Source organism: Marmota marmota, unplaced genomic scaffold (genome assembly GCF_001458135.2).
Source record: "Marmota marmota marmota unplaced genomic scaffold, marMar, whole genome shotgun sequence".
Lineage (NCBI taxonomy): Eukaryota > Metazoa > Chordata > Mammalia > Rodentia > Sciuridae > Marmota > Marmota marmota.
Genome location: NW_026000101.1, coordinates 11,115,569 through 11,136,909, shown reverse-complemented (window position 1 = coordinate 11,136,909; position 21,341 = coordinate 11,115,569). Strand labels below are relative to the sequence as shown.

The 21,341-nt window shown below is 36.9% G+C and overlaps 2 protein-coding genes across 11 annotated transcripts; one reads left to right on the top strand and one right to left on the bottom strand.

The window, feature by feature from the left end:
- Positions 1-2,244: 2,244 nt before the first annotated feature.
- Positions 2,245-8,389, bottom strand: Mrpl50 (mitochondrial ribosomal protein L50). Of its 2 annotated transcripts, none has more exons than XM_015492266.2 (2): positions 8,240-8,389; positions 2,245-3,169 (listed from the first exon to the last, which is right to left on the bottom strand). In XM_015492266.2, the coding sequence occupies exons 1-2, from the start codon at positions 8,329-8,331 to the stop codon at positions 2,782-2,784; spliced, it is 480 nt and encodes a 159-aa protein (XP_015347752.1). In that variant the 5' UTR covers positions 8,332-8,389; the 3' UTR covers positions 2,245-2,781. The 2 variants fall into 2 exon arrangements, with proteins under 2 accessions (XP_015347752.1, XP_015347753.1); XM_015492267.2 differs by having other exon boundaries at positions 7,865-8,349.
- Positions 8,390-8,542: 153 nt separating this feature from the next.
- Znf189 (zinc finger protein 189) lies at positions 8,543-19,758 on the top strand. 9 transcript variants are annotated; one of them, XM_015492259.2, is made up of 6 exons: positions 8,544-8,913; positions 9,157-9,302; positions 9,654-9,738; positions 14,194-14,251; positions 15,558-15,676; positions 17,020-19,758. In XM_015492259.2, exons 5-6 carry the CDS (start codon positions 15,667-15,669, stop codon positions 18,738-18,740), a joined length of 1,731 nt encoding a protein of 576 aa, XP_015347745.1. In that variant the 5' UTR covers positions 8,544-8,913; positions 9,157-9,302; positions 9,654-9,738; positions 14,194-14,251; positions 15,558-15,666; the 3' UTR covers positions 18,741-19,758. The 9 variants fall into 9 exon arrangements, with proteins under 9 accessions (XP_048639252.1, XP_048639251.1, XP_015347745.1 ...); XM_015492258.2 differs by having other exon boundaries at positions 14,188-14,251; XM_048783297.1 differs by lacking the exons at positions 14,194-14,251; positions 15,558-15,676 and having other exon boundaries at positions 9,657-9,738.
- Positions 19,759-21,341: the final 1,583 nt, after the last annotated feature.

Genomic DNA, 21,341 nt, shown 5'->3' with positions numbered 1-21,341 from the left:
TTATTTTTCCATTTGGAAATATGCCATAATGTTAGATGATTATCTGAGTAGAGGACAGTGACAATTTTTTTTGTTGTTTTTCCCAATTTTCTAAAAAAATACACTACTGTCACCAGCTGGCCAGGCTGACGAGATAGGCTGGGTTTAAAGGAGCTGGATGCAGCAATAACTAAGAAAATGGCGAAGAAACCACACAACACACAAACCTGAGTTTCAAGGGTGGGACTGCTCTGTGTCCTCATGGGTCAGCTGCACACTGGGCAGCGCTGGAAAAAGCAAGAGAGAAGAAGCGAGTGCACACCTGAAACTCCCGTTTTTAATTGGGGAAAAGACATTCAATAGAATATTCTACCCAAATAAGGCAAGGGATGGGTTTCAAAAGGTGGAGTCTTGCTTGGTGATTTCTTATGGTCAGTAGACTCATTGACATCTTGGCAAGTCACAGCCATCTCAGGTGCTGTGTGGAACCACATGCAGAGAGGGAAGAAAGGTACACTTGCGTTGCACAGCCCAATCAGCACACAACGTCAAACCAGTCCCCTCATATGCTCAAATACACATAGTTCACATACACAGCCCATGGATGGCTCACAACACACTACTTCTATAATTAAAAAAAAAGAAAAAAAGTCAAAATTAAATGGGAGCAGTCTTTCACTACTTGAAATAGTTTACGTAAGATCATTTCTATTGACTCTGACTCTCTAAAATTAGTGAACTGATAGCTCTTTTAAATAGCAATCAATAAATTTTTAAAAAATGTAAAACTATTACATATGTTTGGTTAACTCAGTAAACAATGTAGCAAATGTTTTTCTTTCCAGGAAAACCAAAGGCTATTATTCTTGAACAGTCATTGTACTCACCTATACACCAGTAATGCCCTCTACAAATACTGATGGATGTGAAACTTATCTTCCTGGATGGCTAAATTTACCAGAACTGTTTCAAGGAATGATACTTCTGTCTTCTCTAGAGTCATGTTATTCAAAACATCATCAGCATCATCTATGAGTCTTTTCCTTTTTTGGTACTAGGGATTAAACCCGGGACTTAACACTAAACTACATTCCCAGCCCTTTTAATTTTCATTCTAAGACAAAGTCTAAATTGCTGAAGGCCTCACTAACTTGCTGAAGCTGACCTTGAATTTGTAATCCTCCTGCTTCAGCCTCCCAAGTCACTGGAATTACAAGCTTGTACCTCCATGCACAGCTCCTATAAGCTTTGGAGACATGCAAAAGCTCTGGACACGTTCACTTTTACTAAATAATAATCTGCATTTTCAAAAGATTCCCAGATGACTCAGATGCAATTGAAATTTTGAGTTCTGTTCTATACTACAATGAGTAATTTTTTTCTGTCTTAACAATAACATGAACTCTGGTTTATGCAAACACTTCTCCACTTGTAATCAACAGTGCCTCCCCACTGATCTCCCAATCCCTTATTTCCATCATGTCATTGTATGGGAAACACAATCAAATCCTGTACATAAATTTCAAATGTTTCCATGCTGAATCCCTCTTTCACATATATCTGAAGCAGAGAGGACACAATTATATCAGCTATAATGTCTAATGTCAGGGTCCAGACAATGACACTTTCAAAGTTCTTGAAAACCATAGTGCCAGTGCTACAGATATTTAATAGCCATAACACTATACTGTTAAAATAATTTTTCAAATTAATATGCTAAAATTTATATACCCAACTGATTATTTCCCTCTTTAAAGAAGTCATTCAGGGAGAGAATAAATGCAATTTCCTTTGCTTAAAACCTTTCTATCACTTTTCTTTCAGAATTGTCATTAGTCAAAATAAAACAATACGATAAATTTCTTCTTCTTGCCTCAACTTCTTTAATCCTATCTACAGTCTGAAAACAATTCCTAATCATTTAATTATGTCACTCAGAACCATCTGGGAATCTTCTATTTGAGTATTTTCCACAAACTAACTACATCAAAGTGCAAAGATTTGCCACACTAGTGGATTCTTACTATAATGCCCATTTTTAAAAGTTACAGAAAAGATAAAAGGTTTAAAATAAACATCATCTCCTCTAAAGAGAATATGCAATTAAATATAGAATCTGGCCTCTCTTATTTTAAAAAGTCACAACACTTTATAATAGTTGCCACATGTTCTAATTTTTCAAAGTTATAATATTTATTTTAAGGGAATGATAAGGCAAAAAAAAAAAGCAAATTTCACTTAAAAAAGATTAAAGACACAACACACTTTAAGAAATATACTTTAATTCCAAAAAAGATTAATCCACAATGCACGGNTATATTTTGTTTCTACTCATGCAGTGAAAGAGTGAAAGTAACAACTTTCTATATGTAATAAAAGTTTCCTTACTTATGTATTCTACATATGATCATTACAGCATAGATTTAAGAGTCCTAATAGGATTAGAACATCTTCTTGCAACTATTGCTTTATGCCTAAGAAGGGTAAAGACCACATCTGAACTTGTAATGACCTCCAATCTTAAACTCATTATAGTGGTCCTCTGAAGAAACCGTCCATAAATTCTTAATGACCTGATTCCATTTAAAAAAAAGAGAATGGTTTCAGCAAATGTGAAAATAGAAAATCCTGTTATTTCTTTGTCAATTCATGATAAAAGAGGAAAAAAAGAGATATTGCATTCCTCTATGGAAAAAATAGATTTGGAGCAGTGTTCTGATAGGTAAAGTATCAAAAAGTCTAAAACAGCCCCCTTGCTCAGGGCAACAAAAATGACTTCCATGTGTTTATCTTCTGAACTGCTCAGTAACTCCAAGTGATTTTCAAATTGGGAGGCAAATCATTGGCATTAAGTTCATCAAATTTAGATCGATCTTGAACAGGGACATTATAGAAATCAAGAACATCTCTGACCCTGCACATCTGGTAAAGCCTGGAGTTAGGCACTGCATGGCCCAAGTCATCAGCCAAATGTGCCAAGAGATTAAACTTCATATGACAATCTTCCAGGGAGATATCCTGCCAATTACTGGGAAGGGATGAACCAAAAACTTCTTTCATATGAGATTCCAAACGACTCTGAAGATCTTTAGGAGGTATGTATGTTCGGCTTCGCAAGGGAGGACACACCAGAATAGGCTCTTTTTTTACCTCTTCTATCGTCTCAGTCTCCACTGGTTCTTTTTCTTTTCTGGAATGATCAAAAACAAATATGTGAATCTTTGGTTCACTGCATTAATGAAGTTAACAAACACCTGACTGAATCTTGTTCACCAATCAAACTCAACAAGTAATTGCATACTTTACTTCTTTCTAGGCATGGTGAAGACCACAAAAGAATAAGTTCCTACCCTCAGAATGCTTATAGGTGAATGAGTTGGCATAAACAGAAAACAAAAACTATGTTTTTACATACTCTAAAAATTCCTAGGGATGGGTAAAGAAGTAAGGTAAATCATTCTATCTGGGATTCCTAGTCCTCGAAAATCTAACCTCAATCTACCTCTCTAACCTTACCTCCCACTAATCTCAAATTTAATACAATCTGACTTTTCCAAATCATGTGTTAGCTCAAGTTATATCCTTTCCTAAATGCTTTCTTGCAGAAATTTTACTTATCATATAAGTTCTGGGGCAAAACTGTTGTCTTCTAAGAAACTTTAACTTGATTTCCCCAAATATAATTAAGTTCCTCTCATCTTCTCAGCATTTTATATTGCTCTCAAGAATATATCACACACTAAGTTTTAATTTTATTTATATTCTAGTTTTTCTAACGAGACCAGGGTTTCCCAGCCTCAAATATATTTACATTTTGGACTAGATAATTCTTTGTTGTTGCGGGTGGGGGAACATGAATCCTGTTCATTGTAGGATTTTTAGTAGTATCCTTGCCCCCCAGTCATGACAACCAAAGATACTGCCATGTGTCCCCAGGTGGCAACATTGTCTTGGTTGAGAATCACCATATCAAACCATAAATTCCTCAATATAGATTATCTTTTTAATTGACTTTGGGGTTCTTTGAAACATAATAGCTACTTAAATAAGTACTGAGTAAACAGGTCAATGGAAGTGAATCTGCCTGACATACCATTTACATGCTTAATGTAAGACTTGTTTGTGAACTACCTAGGGAATCCTATTTCTCATGGAATTAACATCTGACTAGGATTGATCCCCACAGAAAATGGAAGCACCAGAAACAAAATGGTGTCTGGCCAAGAATGTGGTTTTTAATGTAATTCCTCCTTGCCTACTTAAAAGACTTTCTTCCAGCAATTAATCCCTCTTTCTACATAATTGTTCATCAACCTCTCACTACCTACTTTCTATTTAAAGTAGGTTCCCTAAAGTTCCCAACACTGAATCCCCATATATTAATGATATTTGGATGTGGGGACCTTTGGAAGGTACTGGAAGGTAATTAGGATTAGATGAGGTCATGAGGGTAGGGGATTCCATGATGACATTAGTGGCTTTGTGAAAGAAGAGAGACCCAAGGTAGGACACTTGCTTTGTCTTGCCATGTGATGCCCTCTGCCATGTTATGAGGCAGCAAGAAGGCCCTTGCCAGTTGCTGGGCAGATGATGACTTGCCAGCATCCAGAACCATGATTCAAATCAACTTCTATTCTTCATCAATTACCCACTCTCAGCATCAAAAGATGAACTAAGACCCTACTAAAGTAATTCCAGAGTAAAAAATATGATATAATATCCCACATTTTTAAAGAAAAAATTCACCGTAGACTCCACATTGCCCTCCAGCTACCACTCAAATTCTCAAAGAGTTGTCTATACTTAGTCTCTGTCCTCTCAGCTCTCATATTGTCAATCACTCTGGCCACACATTATCACAACCAGAATGAAATGTAGTTCATGTGAATGGACTAAATAGCCCAATCAAAAGACATAGTGAAGATAATCAAAAACAAGAAAAGTCTGAGAAACTGTCACTACAAGAAGACTAAAAGGACATTAGGTAGCACTGAAAGAAGTATGAATAAAATATGCAATCTATACACTAATAATATTAATATTGGTTCATTAATAATAGTAAAATAATTATATAAGTTGTTAGTAGAAAAACAATTGACTATATAGATGTCTCTGTAATATCTCCTAACTTTTCTGCAAATACAAAACTTTGTATTTATGTAAGTAAAAACATAAATTTTATTGCCAAAAAAATAAAAAATAAAAAGGACTAAGTGGCTAAATGGATTTAAAATCAAGACCCAACTAATGCTCTCTATAAGAAACTCATTTTAGATTCAAGGACACATACAGTCTGAAAGTGAAGGGATAGAAAAAAAAATATTCTATACAACTGAAAACCAAAAGAAAGCAGGCATGGCTATATTTCTATCAGACAAAATTAACCTTAAAGCCAAAATCTTTCTTTATAGATAAACAAAGTCATTATATAATGATAAAATGGTTAATTCAACAGGAAGATACAACAACTTATATATGCATTAAACATTAGAGCACCTAAGTATATAAAGCAAATATTAGCAGACCTGAAAGAAGGTGACCACAAAACAATGGAAGAATTCAATAACCTACTTTCAATAATGGATAGAACATCCATACAGAAAATCAATAAAGAAAAAACCTGAATAATACTATATGCCAAATAGATCTAACAGACACATGCCAAACTTTCTATTTAACAGCAGAAAAGTACACATTCTGCTCAATTACACACAGAACATTATTTAGTATTAGAGCTTTTATCATAAATGAATGTTACAACTATGTCAGATGGCTTTTCTGCATCTATTGAGAGGATCATGTGGTTTTAAAATTTTCATTCTGTTAGGTCACAAAGTCTCAATAAATTTAAGATCAAAATACCAACTATCCTTTCTGACCACAACTGAATAAAACTAGAAATCAGCAAACAAAAATTCCACAAATATGTGGAAAGTGAGCAAGATACTCCTGAACAACCAGTGGGTCAATGAGTAAATCAATACGAATTTTTTTTTTAACTCTCAAAATAAATGAAAATGAGACATGACACAACAAAAGTTATAAGCCGCAAAAAAGTACTACTAAGACAGAAGTTTACAGCAATAAATGCCAATATTAAAAAAGATTTCAAACAACCTAACATTAATAACAAACTAAGAGTTAGTGTTTTGAAAATACAAAAACTGAAAAACCCTTACTAAAGGAAAAAGAGAGAGAGAGAAGGCCAGAGAGAGAAGACTCACCTATGTAAAATAAAAAATTTAAGAGGAGATATGATAATACATGCCTCAGAATTAGAAAGTATCATATGGGACCATTATAAATAATTACATGTTAACAAAGTGGATAATCCAGAAGAAATGTATATGTTCCTAGAAACATGCAACCCACCAAAACTAAGTCTAGAAAGAATTGAAAGCCTAAACAGACCAATAAACCAATGAGGAGATTAAAGTAGTAATCAAAAAACTCCCAACAAATAAAAAGCCTGGAGCCAGATGGCTTCCTGGGTTAATTCTACCAAATATTCAAATAAAAATTAGTACCTACCTTCTTTTTGTTACAAGGGGTTGAGCCCAGGTTTGCTCTACCACTGAGATACATCCCAGCCCTTTTTATTTTTAGATAGGGTCTTGCTAAGTTGCTCAAACTTGATTCTCCTGTTTCATCCTCTGAGTTACTGGGATTATAGGCATGAGCCACCAAGTTCAACTACTAACCCTTCTTAAACTTTTGCAAAAGTTAGAATATAAAATGCTTCCAAATTTATTTTATGAAAATAAGATATGAAAGCCAACCAAAGATACTACCAGACAACTATAAGTGTGTGTGGGGGGGACTACAAGACAATACCTCTATGAATATAGATGAAAAAAATCAGAATAAAATGCAAACAAATCAAATTCAACATCATATCAAAGACTACACTATGACCAAGTAGGATTTACCTCTGGAATGAAAAGTTCGTTCAACATGTTCAAACCACTAGATACACCACATTAACAGAATGAAAAATTTAAAACCACATGATCTTCTCAAAATATGCAGAAAAACCATCTGACATAGTCCTATGATAAAAACTCTAAAAATTTAGTTGGAACCTACCCTGACATAAAAGACATCATTTAGAGAAGACCACAGTTAACATTATAAACAATAGAAAAAATAAAAGTTTTTTTTCCCCTCTAAGATTTTAGTACAAAGCAAGAATGCTTAGTCTTCTTTTAAACATAGTACTTTCCACTTATATTAAACATAGTACTGGAAATCCTACCAAGAGCTATTAGGGAAGAAAAAGAAATAGACGACATCCAAATCAAAAAGAAGTAAAATTGCCTTTGTTTGCAGATGATACAATCTTGTAAGTAGAAAACTCTAAAGACTCCATTAACAGACAACTTGCAATCCTCCTTCCTCAGCCTCCTGAGTCACTGGAATTACAGGAGTGGGACACCATGGAGGGCACCACCTTAAATTTTGATGCCCTAAACATGATGTAGGTCAAACAGATTTACCGTTGGAGGATTCCACACGGTACAGTAGGAAAAACAGCAGAGGGGCAGTTAGGAGACCAGGTTTCTAGATCCAACTCTGTCATTAACTTGATTTGCGATTGTGGGAAAAATAATTCCTCTTTGTGGGCCTCGACTACCTCATGTGTCACGAGTACTTTGGCGCGGAGAAGGAAATTTGCTTCTGCTGCTATATCCTACAAGCTTAGAGAAATGCCGGCCCAGGAAAGCAATTTAATAACTATTTATTGAGTTCATCAATGAATCAACAAACGAACAAAACAAGAGCATGCACTTCGTTTCTGAATCTGTGAAGCAACATATGATTTTAGTTTACCAAGTACTTTCACGTTCATGTTTTCGGTGGGGTTTAATTTCCATTAGATACATACCGACTTTCACGTTCGTGTGGAAGTGGATATTCCAAATGAGCCATTGGTTTTCTGACACCACACTCGGTGCCCGGCACACGCGCTTAAAACTCTACTTAACTCATGAGTGAGGTGGAAGGGAAAAGGGACGGTATTTCCGTTATTGGAAAATCAAGACAGAGAGGGGACGTGACTGGGCCCAGCACTCGCGGAGACCCTCACTGAAGCTTCTGAACTCAGAATCCTAACGCCCTTCTTGTTCTTACTCTGATGCGGCTCAGAACAGGGTCCCGTCTTAATCGCATGGCACTGCCTTCTGAACTCGTCCCCTAATCCTCCTCGGTTTCTTTCCTTACTTTTCATGAACGCAACCCAACGTCCGAACTTCAGTTTTACCTGGGTCGAGACCAAAATTCTCTGCGCGTCGTCCCTAAGACTATCCACGTCAAGCCTCTTCTAGCAATGCCGGACACACACAACATCGCCATTTTCGCGAAGTGCCGGTGACCTAAATTCTTCTCTCAGCCGAACGTGACGCACACAGACCAGCCAATCGGATGAAAGCTTAGTGGCAGGTGTTTCCTTCCCCCGCCCACCCGTCGTTGCCCTCTCCTTTTGCACGCCGGGAAATGTAGTCAGGTAGCGTGGCCGTAGGAGGCTGCGCCGCGTCGAGTCTCGGAGCAAGATGGGAGTTGTAGTTGCGGGGCGTCCCGGGAAGGTTCCGGGTGACGCCTTCTGGTCCGGGGGCGGACGGTCACAGAGCTGCTTGGCTGTAAGGCATAGGAATTGGCAACCGAGAGGAGGCTCTCGAGATCTGAAAGACTGAGCAGCCTGGCAGGGGAGGGGATTCGAGGTTGGGGGACAGCCAGGGAGCGAGTCTGATATGCCGCTGGGGACGTGACCGCTCGGGGACCGAAGCAGGACCTGGCCTGGCCGGACCCAGCCAGGGAAACTCGTCTTGTTTGGGCCTAATTTCCAGCAGTTGGCTAGGCCTCACCAGAGCCTTTCCGTGTGGCCGCCGCTCTTCTCTGGCGAGAATGGCTTCCCCGAGCCCCCCGCTGGAGCCAAAGGTAAGTCGCCCTTTTCCAGGGATTCCCGTTGTCTCGCCGGTACCCCAGCTGGGCCTCCACCCCCCACAACTTTCTGACCGCCATTGCCGTGCGAGGAACCCCCCAGGCCCCGCCGATGCTCTGGGGTGCGGTTCACTTAAAATCTGACCGCTGGCTCCTTTTCTTTCTTGAGCAACTTAATAAGTCGGCTGGAGAAAATTAGGAATGCTCCTAGCTAGCTCTCTCATTTTTTAGTTTTTATAGGTAAGGCACCATTTTTGACCTTCTTCTGTGTCTTCTGCGCCTGGCATGATGCCTGGACCCAAAGTAGATGCTTAAAGAACCTGATGGAATTGAATTGAATAGGGTCACAAGCGAATGCGAATAGAGAATTAGAGCGGGACAGTGAGGTAAGGGGAGCTTGGAAAGACCTTGGGACAGTTTTCTAAATTAAAATATTAAGGTATAATTATTAAACCAGAAAATGCTTTATCCATAGTTCTTTCACTTCTGAGGTCAAGATTCCAGCCTACTTTCCCTCTAATCCGAGGGGCCTGTCTTTTGCAGTCAGTTCCCGGAATTGGGCACCTTTGGGCATTCTTAGTTACCATCTTCATTCTAGAGCACCTGGCCCTGATAAGTAATAGCTTCTGCCACTTTCACTGGTAGAATTGTCCTTGAGACAATAGGAACTGACTACAGAAATCATACTATTTCAGGGGTTGCTGTCATTTGAGGATGTGGCTGTGTTTTTTACTCAGGAGGAGTGGGATTATCTGGACCCAGCTCAGAGAAGCCTCTATAAAGATGTCATGATGGAGAATTATGGAAACCTGGTCTCACTGGGTAAGAATCTGTTGTTTCTGTAACTAAAATATCCAAGAAGGCACTGGTAATCAGACTTAGAATGTTTGAACCAGTACCAAAACTGCTTTGTTCTAAAGTTCTGATTCAAACCTTTCAACCATTAGTTGTTTCCATGGCACTTATTCATAACTTCCTTGCAGTGACCATAATGCAAGCTTTTCTGGCTTCCTGACTTCATCATCTTATTCCCATATTGCTTTGTACTTTCCATCCTGGCTCATCCTCCCACTGCTTTCCTCCCACCCCTTTTCACTGGCCTTCTGGAGTCCCTGTTCTTCTTCACATAATGTTCCTTACCCCTCCCTGCCTTAACTGAAACCTGGCTTTTTCCCAAGGACACCACTTCTTTGGCAGTCCTTTGAGTGGGGGCTGCTTATTCTCCCACTTCTCCTCCCCATCCTTTGTTTCAAGTCTGCAAGGGAGAATTTACTGTTCTTCCTGCTTTTCAATGCTGTTCCCAAAGCAGTAGCTTTCTATCTTCAAACAAACTCTCCTTTGAGGACTCAGCACTCTTGTCCTAACCACTAAATTTCTTTTCACCATCATCTGTCAACATTTTCTTTGGTTCTTCACACATATAACTTTATCACCTATTTCAGTCTTCTGTACTTAACCCACACCATTGGTGACTCAGTCAATACTTGAACCTCAGTGGATCTTAACCATGTTGACTCTAGAGACCCTGCTTTCCACATTTACCCAACTCATACCCTTAAATTTTTTGTGACAGTTACTAAACCCCAACATCCTATTTTCTGATCACTTACTCAAGACAATAGATGTGTATTGACTGGGGCTAAACAATGGTGACTAAAACACATGTCCTGGTGGAGCTCATTGCAACTTCTTACCTTCTATCTCTCCTATCTATATCTTTTCATTATTAGTAGTATTTCCTGTCCCCTTATGTATCCTTTTCTTTACCAAGGTGTATGTAAGTTCTCTCCTTACTACTTACTCATCTAATTAACAGCATGCTCTCTTACCACCTGCATAATAAATTATGTCCATTTGAAAAATTTAAATCCTGTTATTCCAAAAATCTACTTTTTACCCCTCTTCTACTTGAGTTACTAAACTGAAGGGAACAGTCTTTAACAAAAGGATGGATGTCTTGTGTGTGGGTATGATGTGTGTTTGTATGTATATGTATATATGTATGCGTGTATACACATGCACACACACACAAACAGCTTTTTCCCCCCTTAGTTTCCACAGGGTTTATATTTCAGCAGGGTTGATTGGTTTGTTTTGGTTTTAGTGTTTTTCTGTTTTTGTTTTTGGGGGGTTTTGTTGTTGTTGTTGTCCTTAACAGGCCTTGTTCCCTAATCCTTTTGGTTACTACTTCAAAAAGTTAAGAGTTTCCCATCCTTCTCTGGATTTTACCTTCTATTTCACAGAGAAAATAGAAGCCACTAAGCCTGAACCCTCATATTCTCTGTCTTCATTTCACACTTAAAACTAGTCCTATTTTTTCTCCAGAAACTTATCATCAGACATCTTTTTTCCCCTAATAGCCTTCAGTTTCTAGTCCTTCTCTCTTGGTACCTTTATTCTCATGATAGGTCTCTTCATGGCTTTTTCAGTTGAGGAAGAAGTGAGGAGAAAGAAAAAAATCTTTGAACCAGAGTTTCCTTTTTACTGCTCCCTATAACTTACTACTGATCCTCTTCATAGGCAAGTTTTTTAAGAGTAGTTAATGTCTATTCTGTACTACTTTACCTTTCATTATCTGTACACCTTTTGCCTTGCCTCTAGTATGTCCTTTAAGTTGTGTAGCGGGGATTAATAATAACTTCATTGTCAAATGAAATAGGCTCTTTTCTGGGCCTTATTTTATTCCACCTCGTTATGAATATTTGAAATTCTTTATTGCTTGCCTCCATTATCTTATATTCTGACTTCCTCTCTGAACACTTTGCTTGGATAATCTTATCTACACTATATGGCCCACAGGCCCTCAGGCCATCAGCTGCCATTATGTGATGGTAAGTTTCCAGTCTTTATCTCCACCCAAGAAAAGTAAGGTGGAACCTAACTGCCTGGGTTCAAATCCTGTTTCTACCACTTACTAGACTTATGACTATGGATAACTTACTTTACATCTATGTGCCTCAGTTCTTTTTTTTTTTTTTTTAATAAAATGTAAATAATAATAGCACCAACCTTTTAAGGTTATTGTGAATATTTACTGAGATAGTGTATGTATAAAGCACTTAGGACATTGATTATCATGTAGGAAGCACAGTATGAGTATTGAATGTTATTCTCATCATCATCTTTTCTGTATTTTGAAGACCATGTAGATAAGTTAGCTGGCAAGTCTCAGATAATCCATTAAGATCTCACAGACCTTCTTTTCAGAGTCAAACATTTCTTTCTCTGTACTTTCTCTGTATTTCTACTATTTAACATTACTGTCCCATAAACATTCTTTATTTGTTATTTCTCTAACCACACTGATTATCACAAGGACAATAATTTTACCTTTTTCATTTGATTTCTTCAGCACTTACCACAGAGGGAGGCTTATGTTATATGCTTCTTAAATATTTGTGAAACTGAATAAGTCCAGTTCATTTAAGACTCAGCATCTCTTGATTGGATTGTTGCCATAGCCTTAAACTAGTCCCTGGCCCCCAATCTCTTTTTTAAAATATATTTTATGTATTGCTACCAAAGTGATTTTATGCTTAAAACTTTTGATGGTTCCTGATAACTAACAATACAAAAATCTTAATTTCTTACCATTTCTAGGACCTCTCTAATATAGTTTCTGCCTAGTTTTCATGTCTCCTCTGTTATTTCCTGCATACTACTTTAATCTTTAGTTGTATCACCTGCTAATTTTTTTTTTTTTTTTTAATATACCATGGTGTATTTGAGTCACTGCCAACTTATCCATACGTTGGCTCTTCAGACTACTTGATTTACACTGGACAGAACTAAGAATTGCTGAAATTACAAGATATTGAACTCGTTGTTTTTTTCTTTAATTATATTCTTTCTTCAATTATTTCTTAAAATATTAATTCAATTACTTGTTATTGAACCTGTGCTAGGCCCTAGAAATTTTAGTTCTTCCCCATTCTCCCATTTTGTTAACCAGGAAGACTGTTTGTTTTATACTCCATTGGATAGTAAGGTTGGCAAATATAGCCCACAGGTCACATTTGGCCTGTGGCCTATTTTTGACACAGACATACTCATTTCTTTATTGTCTTTAATTACTTTAATTATTACAATAGCAGAGACCACATAGTTCACAAAATGAAAAATATCTATTGTCCTGGCCCTTTACAAGAAAAGTACACCAACCTGACTTCTGACTTAAAGTTTGTCCACTTACCATCTCCTTACCTTCTCTTTCTCTCCCCTCAGCTACCATACATAGTATTAGAACTATTGAGTTAAAAAACATTAAAATTAACTTAATCTAGCATAAACCAACAAAGGAATTATTGTAAAGATATATGGAATGTCTTATACAGCATATGAGCATGATTATAGTTGAATATCTGAAAAGGACTGAAAGCAGAAATTGAATCAATCTCAAGAACTGAAAAAATTATTTTGTCTTAGCTTAGGCTGCTGTAACAAAATACAGTAGACTGGGCGGCATTATAACCCCATGATGGGGACTCTACCCTCATGACCTCATCTAAACCTAATTACCCACCAAAGGCTTCACCTCCAAATATTATTACATTGGGGCTTAGGGTTTCAACATTTAAATTTTCAAAGGGGATACACCATTTAGTCCATGACACTCCCCCTTGGCAGATTAGTTTTCAGTCCTTATGCCCATATGCTTCTGCCCTTTTTGCTTCTGAGTTGATAGTTTACAGTTCTAACCACATTTAGATTAACTAGCTATTTTAATTTCAGTTTCCACATTCCTGGAGACACATCCACATTGAGTCAGATGCATACTATGAATAAATGAGCAATGACCACAGGGTGGGAAGATATATAAACATAGAACATAATCACCAAGCTGGATGTAATAGATAATCATTTCAAGTCTACTTTGTATGGAAGCCTACACTTATTTTATTCATCTTCCTATTCTGTTAACCTATTTGTTTTTATGCCAGTGTCGTCATTTCCTTTACTTTAACAATATATTATATTTTATGTTTCTTAAGATAAGTCAGTCTTCAGTATTCTTTTTCAGGATGTACTTAACAAGTTAGTTGCATACATTCTTTCAGTTGAAATTTAGATTTTTTTAATTGATTCATGTGATTTTGATTGTAATATTATTAGTTTCATAGATTAGTTTGGGAAGAATCGCGGTCTTTATAATATTGAATCTCTTTAGCCAGTTGATTGACTATTTAACTGTCTTTTTTTCTTTCAGAAAAATTCTACAGGTTATTTTTACATGTCTTGTACATTTTATTTAATTTTTGTTTTCTTTTTGAGGTATAGTCTGTGTTGCTCAAGTAGTCCTCTCGCTTCAGCCTCCTGAGTTCCTGGGTCTACAGAGGTATGCCACCATGCCTCACTAAAACTCACTAGAACATTTCTTGCTGTATTTATTCCTTAGGTTTTATATTTTTTGTTACTACTGTGAAGAACATTTTATTTTTCTCTAGTATTTACTGACCGGTTTTATTTGTAATAAGAACTAATTTTTTTAATCTTGTTTTTACTATTTATATTTTCATTTGACTCAGAAAGTTTTAAGTAGACTTCATATCACCTTTAAGTGATGTTAACTTTGTCTTATTTCTTCGAGTAATTTTACCCAGTACAATATCCACTGGGTAAACATTATAGAGACTTTCTTTCCCACAATGACTTTTTGATCCAATGAAAGAGACCAACACATAACAGTTAAAAATGTTAATAATGGCATCTATTGGCAACACTGTGGGGTTATGGACAGTAATACAGAATTGGTAATAAGAAAATTAGAACACCTAAATCTGTCTAGTGGACTTAGCAAAGTCTTTGTAGAGGAACTATTGCTTTGAACTGAGTCTTAAAGAACCAAGAGTTGCCTAGTAAGCAATGCAGAGGGACACTTAATAAATAGAAAATGCAAGGATAGAGCATGAAGGACTAACACAAGCACGTTACCTGCATAAAGTATGATAAGTAGGTAGGAGGATTGAGTTGGGAATTAGAGACCATGTCATGAAGAGTTCTGAGTGTCATAATAAAGAGCTTTGATTTGATCTTAAAATGATGTGTTGCTGCTGAATCTATAAGTGATGACATGAATAGAATTCCATTTTCTAAACATCTCTGGAATCAGGCAAATATAATGTGAGGGTAGCCTAAAGAAAGATCAGGGCCACAGATTATTAGATAGCTGAATGATTGTGAGAGTTAAAAGGAGACTGTAGACACTAGAAAGGATTTCATGATATTGGTGATTGATTAATAATAAGAAAGCAGGAGAAATCTAGGACTTTAGTGTCCACTGAAAGTGAATTCCAGAGGGGATATTGTAAGTACCCTAGAAGAAGTTGAGGTTCTAGTAGTTGCTTAGGAGAATAAGAGAAGTAAGTTTGTTTTACTTTTAATAAAATAGCTTAACTGGTTTGAAGTAAGTCAAAAGAAAATTCATAGTTAACGTCACATTTAAAATATAAGAACATTGAGAGAAGAGGATTATGAAAAGAATTAAGGTCAAAAATAAATTTCATAGTGATTAAATCTTCTTGTGGATTATGAGGTGTCAAGAGAAATGGAAAATCAGGAAAGAAGTCAAGAGGCAGGCTTAATTGTCCTATAGACCACTGTGTTATTAGATTATTATGCTATCTTTTCTTCAACATCTGCAGGGTTTTTATTTCTCAGATGTAATACAGATTGTCAGCTGAAAAAAGGTGATGAACCTTGGGTCTTATATATTCAGAAGGTTGAGAATCATTTGTACTTGAAGAATGTATTATGATTTGTGGTAAGTGAAGTCGTAAACTGCTGCAGACTTTTTTCATTTCTTCCATTTCTCTGACCATGTTCCTTTATACTTATTTTATTTCTTCTTTCTAGACCATAGCCTTAAAAAATAAACAAAACACTTCATGACACTTCAACCTTTTTTTTTTTAAAGACCCATTTATCAACATAGGAGCTACTTATTTCTTAACATTGTGTTTATTATTTTATTTCTTCATTTTTAATAAATATCCATTTCATCTGATATGGAGCTTTATGACTTATCTTTCAATCCTGGCTTACTTCATCGGGCCAATGAATAAATTCTTATTAATGAATAAATTGTAACTTTCCCTGCTGTTGCTGCTGCTGCTGCTGCTGCTTCTTCTCCTTCTTCTTCTTTTTAAAATCTGTCCCAGGATCCTCTTATGTGTTCCTTCTATGAACTGGTCTATTTATTCTGCCCAGATTCCAGTAATGCTTTCTCATCCTAAATTTTTCTGACCTTACTGTTTTTGTTCCATAGTATCCTTTCTTCTTTGTTAGATCAGTTAATCCCACCTACTTGTTTTCTTTCTTTGTTTACCCATCTTACTTTGTATCAGTATTGATTTGATAGCTCTTCACCCCAGCTCTACTTGCTCCTACTATCTCATTCTCTGCCTCCTGAACAATCTTGATACCCTTCTCCAAAAAAGCCAGTTTATTTCATCAGATAACTTACATTAAATAATAATATTAGGTCAGGCTCAGTGTTACATGCCTGTCATCCCAGCTATTTGGGAGGCTGAGGCAAGAGGATCTCTTGAGCCCAGGAGTTAAGGCCAGCCTTAAACAAGATCTTACCTCTTAAAAATAATTAGAAGAAGTAATATTTATATAATTTAATCTTCACGGTACCATTCTGAGGTAATAAATTTTTTTAAGTATAGTAGCCTTTTTTTTTGTACTGGAGATTGAACCCAGGAGCACTTTATAACAACCACATCCCCAACCCTTTTTTATTTTTTATTTAGAGACAGTCTCACTAAGTTGCTCAGGCTGGCGCCTCAGACTTATAATCCTCCTGCCATGGCTTCTTCCCTAGTAGCTGAGATTACAGATATGCACCACAATATCCAGCTCAATTACCTTATTTTTCTTTTTTTTTCCAATATTTATTTTTTAGTTTTAGGTGGACACAATATCTTTTTTATTTTTATGTGGTGCTGAGGATCGAACTTTCAGTGCCTCATGCATGCCAGGCAAGCGCACTACCACTTGAGCCACATCCCCAACCCCTTGATTACCTTATTTTTCTAATAGTTTCTTCTTGCCTTTGAAGAGCTTGGCTGATGTTTGGATTATATTTATTATTTATTCCAGATGTTTTGAACAGAGATAAGGATGAAGAACCAACTGTAAAACAAGAAATTGAGGAAATTGAGGAAGAAGTGGAGCCACAGGGTGTAATAGTTACAAGAATCAAAAGTGAGATTGACCAGGATCCCATGGGTAGAGAAACCTTTGAACTTGTTGGTAGATTAGATAAACAGAGAGGTATCTTCTTATGGGAAATACCACGGGAATCTTTGACCCAGGAGCAGAAAATATTCAGAGGAAACACTAATGTTATTCATAAGAAACAAAACTCAGAAGAAAAATGCCATAAATGTGAAGAATGTGGAAAAGGTTTTGTCCGCAAGGCCCATTTCATTCAACATCAAAGGGTCCATACTGGTGAGAAACCTTTTCAGTGCAATGAATGTGGGAAGAGTTTCAGTCGCAGTTCATTTGTTATTGAACATCAGAGAATTCACACTGGGGAAAGACCCTATGAGTGTAATTACTGTGGAAAAACCTTTAGTGTGAGCTCAACCCTTATTAGACACCAGAGAATCCACACTGGAGAAAGACCCTACCAGTGTAATCAGTGCAAACAGAGCTTCAGTCAGAGAAGGAGCCTTGTTAAACATCAAAGGATCCATACAGGTGAGAAACCCCATAAATGTAGTGACTGTGGGAAAGCCTTCAGTTGGAAGTCACACCTTATTCAGCATCAGAGAACTCACACTGATGAGAAACCCTATCACTGTACCAAATGTAAGAAAAGCTTTAGCCGAAATTCATTGCTCATTGAACATCAGAGAATCCACACTGGGGAAAGACCCCACAAATGTGGTGAATGTGGGAAAGCCTTTAGATTAAGTACGTACCTTATACAACACCAAAAAATTCACACTGGTGAGAAACCTTTCCTTTGTATAGAATGTGGAAAAAGCTTTAGTAGGAGCTCATTCCTTATTGAACATCAGAGGATCCATACCGGTGAACGGCCTTATCAGTGCAAAGAGTGCGGGAAAAGTTTTAGTCAGCTTTGCAATCTTACTCGTCATCAGAGAATTCACACAGGAGACAAACCTCATAAATGTGAGGAATGTGGAAAAGCCTTTAGTAGAAGCTCAGGTCTTATTCAGCATCAGAGAATCCACACCAGGGAGAAGACTTATCCATACAGTGAAACTAAGGACACTTTTGATCCAAATTGCAGTCTTGTTATACAGCAGGAGGTCTACCCTAAGGAAAAGTCTTACAAATGTGATGAATGTGGGAAAACTTTTAGTGTTAGTGCTCATCTTGTACAGCATCAAAGAATCCACACTGGTGAAAAGCCCTATCTGTGTACTGTTTGTGGGAAAAGCTTTAGTCGGAGTTCATTTCTCATAGAACATCAGAGAATCCACACTGGTGAGAGACCCTATCTCTGCAGACAGTGTGGCAAAAGCTTCAGTCAGCTTTGTAATCTCATTCGACATCAGGGTGTTCACACAGGTAATAAGCCCCATAAATGTGAGGAATGTGGGAAGGCCTTTAGCCGGAACTCAGGTCTTATTCAACACCAGAGAATACACACAGGAGAGAAACCTTACAAGTGTGAGAAATGTGACAAAAGTTTCAGTCAACAGCGCAGCCTTGTCAACCATCAGAAGATCCATGCAGAGGTGAAAACTCAAGAAACCCATGAATGTGATGCTTGTGGTGAAGCCTTCAATTGCCATATATCTCTTATTCAGCATCAAAAATTGCATACTGCATGGATGCAGTAAGTGTAGAGAAATAAGTAGGCTCAGTTTAATTTGAGATTATCTACCCAAGTGCAGTTTTAGTCTGGCTCAATATGAGTCAAATTTTCTGGTAAAGCAAATTGTCCTTGGCTTCAGGCAAATGGTTTCTAAAGATCCTGTGAATGATGGACACATGTCCATGGCCAGTTGACTTCTAATTACTCTGTTTTCATGATCATGGACAAAGACTTACTAATTTAAGTGTCTTTTAACAAATCTTTCAGCAGAGAAGTTGAACCCAGGTGTAGAACATGGAAGTGCTCTAAAGGACAAAGTTGAATTAGTGCAAGGAAACTGGGAGCAGCTGAGTTAGAAAACTGAGAATAATGATTCAGAGAATCTTCTGCCACCATCTTCATGGTGGTCCTTTCAATTCCATTATGTTTGGCTGTGCATGCCAAAGCCTAGTGATTAAGCATATGTAAGTTGTCAAACAAAGCTCAGTTGTTTTTGAAATCAGTATACAAAGTTTTTGTCATTTATTTAAGAAAGTTAATTGTTCGGCATGTGAGTTAATAAAAGGCAGTTCCAGTGCCTGGTTATTCCCAGATCAGTGAAATGAGTGAACTATTAAGTTTACGTGTAAAGATCATGTGAGTAATTAACCAACCTCACCTAGCAAAGGTGTTACCAAGCAATCTTTGGGAGTGCCTTTTTCCCCCCAAGATGGGCCTAAAAAAGTAGAAGATAACTGTTCTTTTGTGCTGTCCCATCTGTGAAAGATATTTGTAATACTATACGAATAAGCTTATTCCTGCACAACCAAGGAGCATGTGAAAGTGTACATATTTTGGTTACCAAGAATTGGAAATAAAAAGACTTGGAGTTTATGCTAGGAAGCTTGAGATATTTTGGTATTGCTTTGGGTTTTATGGTAACTAGATTTTGCATGCAATTTTAAATTTTTTATTTCTGGTTCTAGGGCTTCCTTTAGTTAATGGTTGTTTTATAAACCTGTTAAGTCATCATTTGAATCAATTAAAACCAGTTTTGTTTTTGTTTTTGTTTTGGTTTTGGTTTTGGTTTTTTTTGCTTCATGTAGGAGTTTTTTATTAAAACCAGTCCTATCAACTACATTACTGTGTTTTTAAAATTAAAATCAAGGATTTGAAGGAACTCATTCTGCCTATGGCTAGTTAATTTTTTTTAGACTAGATCAAAATAAGCTTAAGTCCAGGTTCTCTAATTTCTGAATATAGAATTCCAAATTATCAGAACTCACTAATTCTAACTTCCTAACAGTTTGAGCAAACACCCTTTTTCCTATACCACAGCCATTTTAAAAATAACCTCCAATTTTCATCTTCTCATTGTGAATAGCACAATAGCACATGTGTTCATGTATGCGTATGCATATAAATGTGGCAATTATACATGTGTAGAAATAGACCTATTTAAGTTAGGTACTTATATTTTAAGATTTAAGTTAAGATTTCAAAACAAATACTTGTCACCCAATGGAAAGTATGAAAAATAACAGACTGTACCTGAGTCCACAGAATTACCCTCCTTTCCTGGATAGTCAACTTTCTTTTTTTAACAGTGGTTCCCAGGCTAATAATGAGATCTCAACTAATAATGAGGTTCTTAGACCTGTGCTCAGTATTTTTAAAAACCTAGTACAAACCTTCAATGGAAGGCACACAAACAACTTTACTTTTTCACTGGAATTATAACCCCTAGCTGTTTATATTTTCCTCATGTTAATTCTTGGCCATGGTTGTATGAGATACTCCTACTAGAATTGAATAATTTTTAACATCCTTGGATATGAATCTGGAGTGACAAAACTCCTGTAGCAGTGGACAGTTTTTGACTATATATACAACTCATTGCTTTTTATAAACAGCCGATGGCCAGGTGAGATGGGAGGATCTATTGCACTCATGGGCAGGATCATCTCAAAAAACAAAAAAATAAAAAAACAGCCAAAAATGATTTTTTTTAAAGTTATTTTGTTTCGCATGAAAATGATAGATGAATGCAGAGGAAAATGAAGATCCTAGAAAAGAAGGGAAGGAAAAAGTTAAGTCATTTGAAAGGAGTCCATTGGGATGAGACTGAAAGATGAGTACCAGTGAAGATAACAAGTAGTGTCTGAGATAACCTGGAAGCTACAGAGTATAGAGTGGTAGCCTAGGGGCTCAGTCAGGAATGTGAAAATGAGGAAAGGCAGAGCTTAAAGAAGGCAGATGGAGAGAGTTCTGCTAAGGAGATTGTTTTCCATTTTAACTCACCAGTCATTATGGAGGACTCACCAGGCATTATGGAGGTGAATGGGAGGGAAAAGGTCTAGGCTCATACTACTTGATCTTTCTTGGATCGATGGGTCTTACTCAGAAAACAGGACATGCAAAATAATTGTTCTAAGAATTTATGGTTTCTATATGAAGAAGCTAAACAGGTCCTTATAAAACAGTTGAGAGATTATGATGCTTCAGCTAAGCCAATGGGAACATGAGGAGACAGATTTGAGAAGTATTTGTCTGCAGTTGGTAATTGAAAGAAAAAGGTAAAGAATTAGAAGTTTTGAGTGTAGGTGGGTGTTAATGCTCTTAACTGCTAAAATGGGGTGGGTGTCAC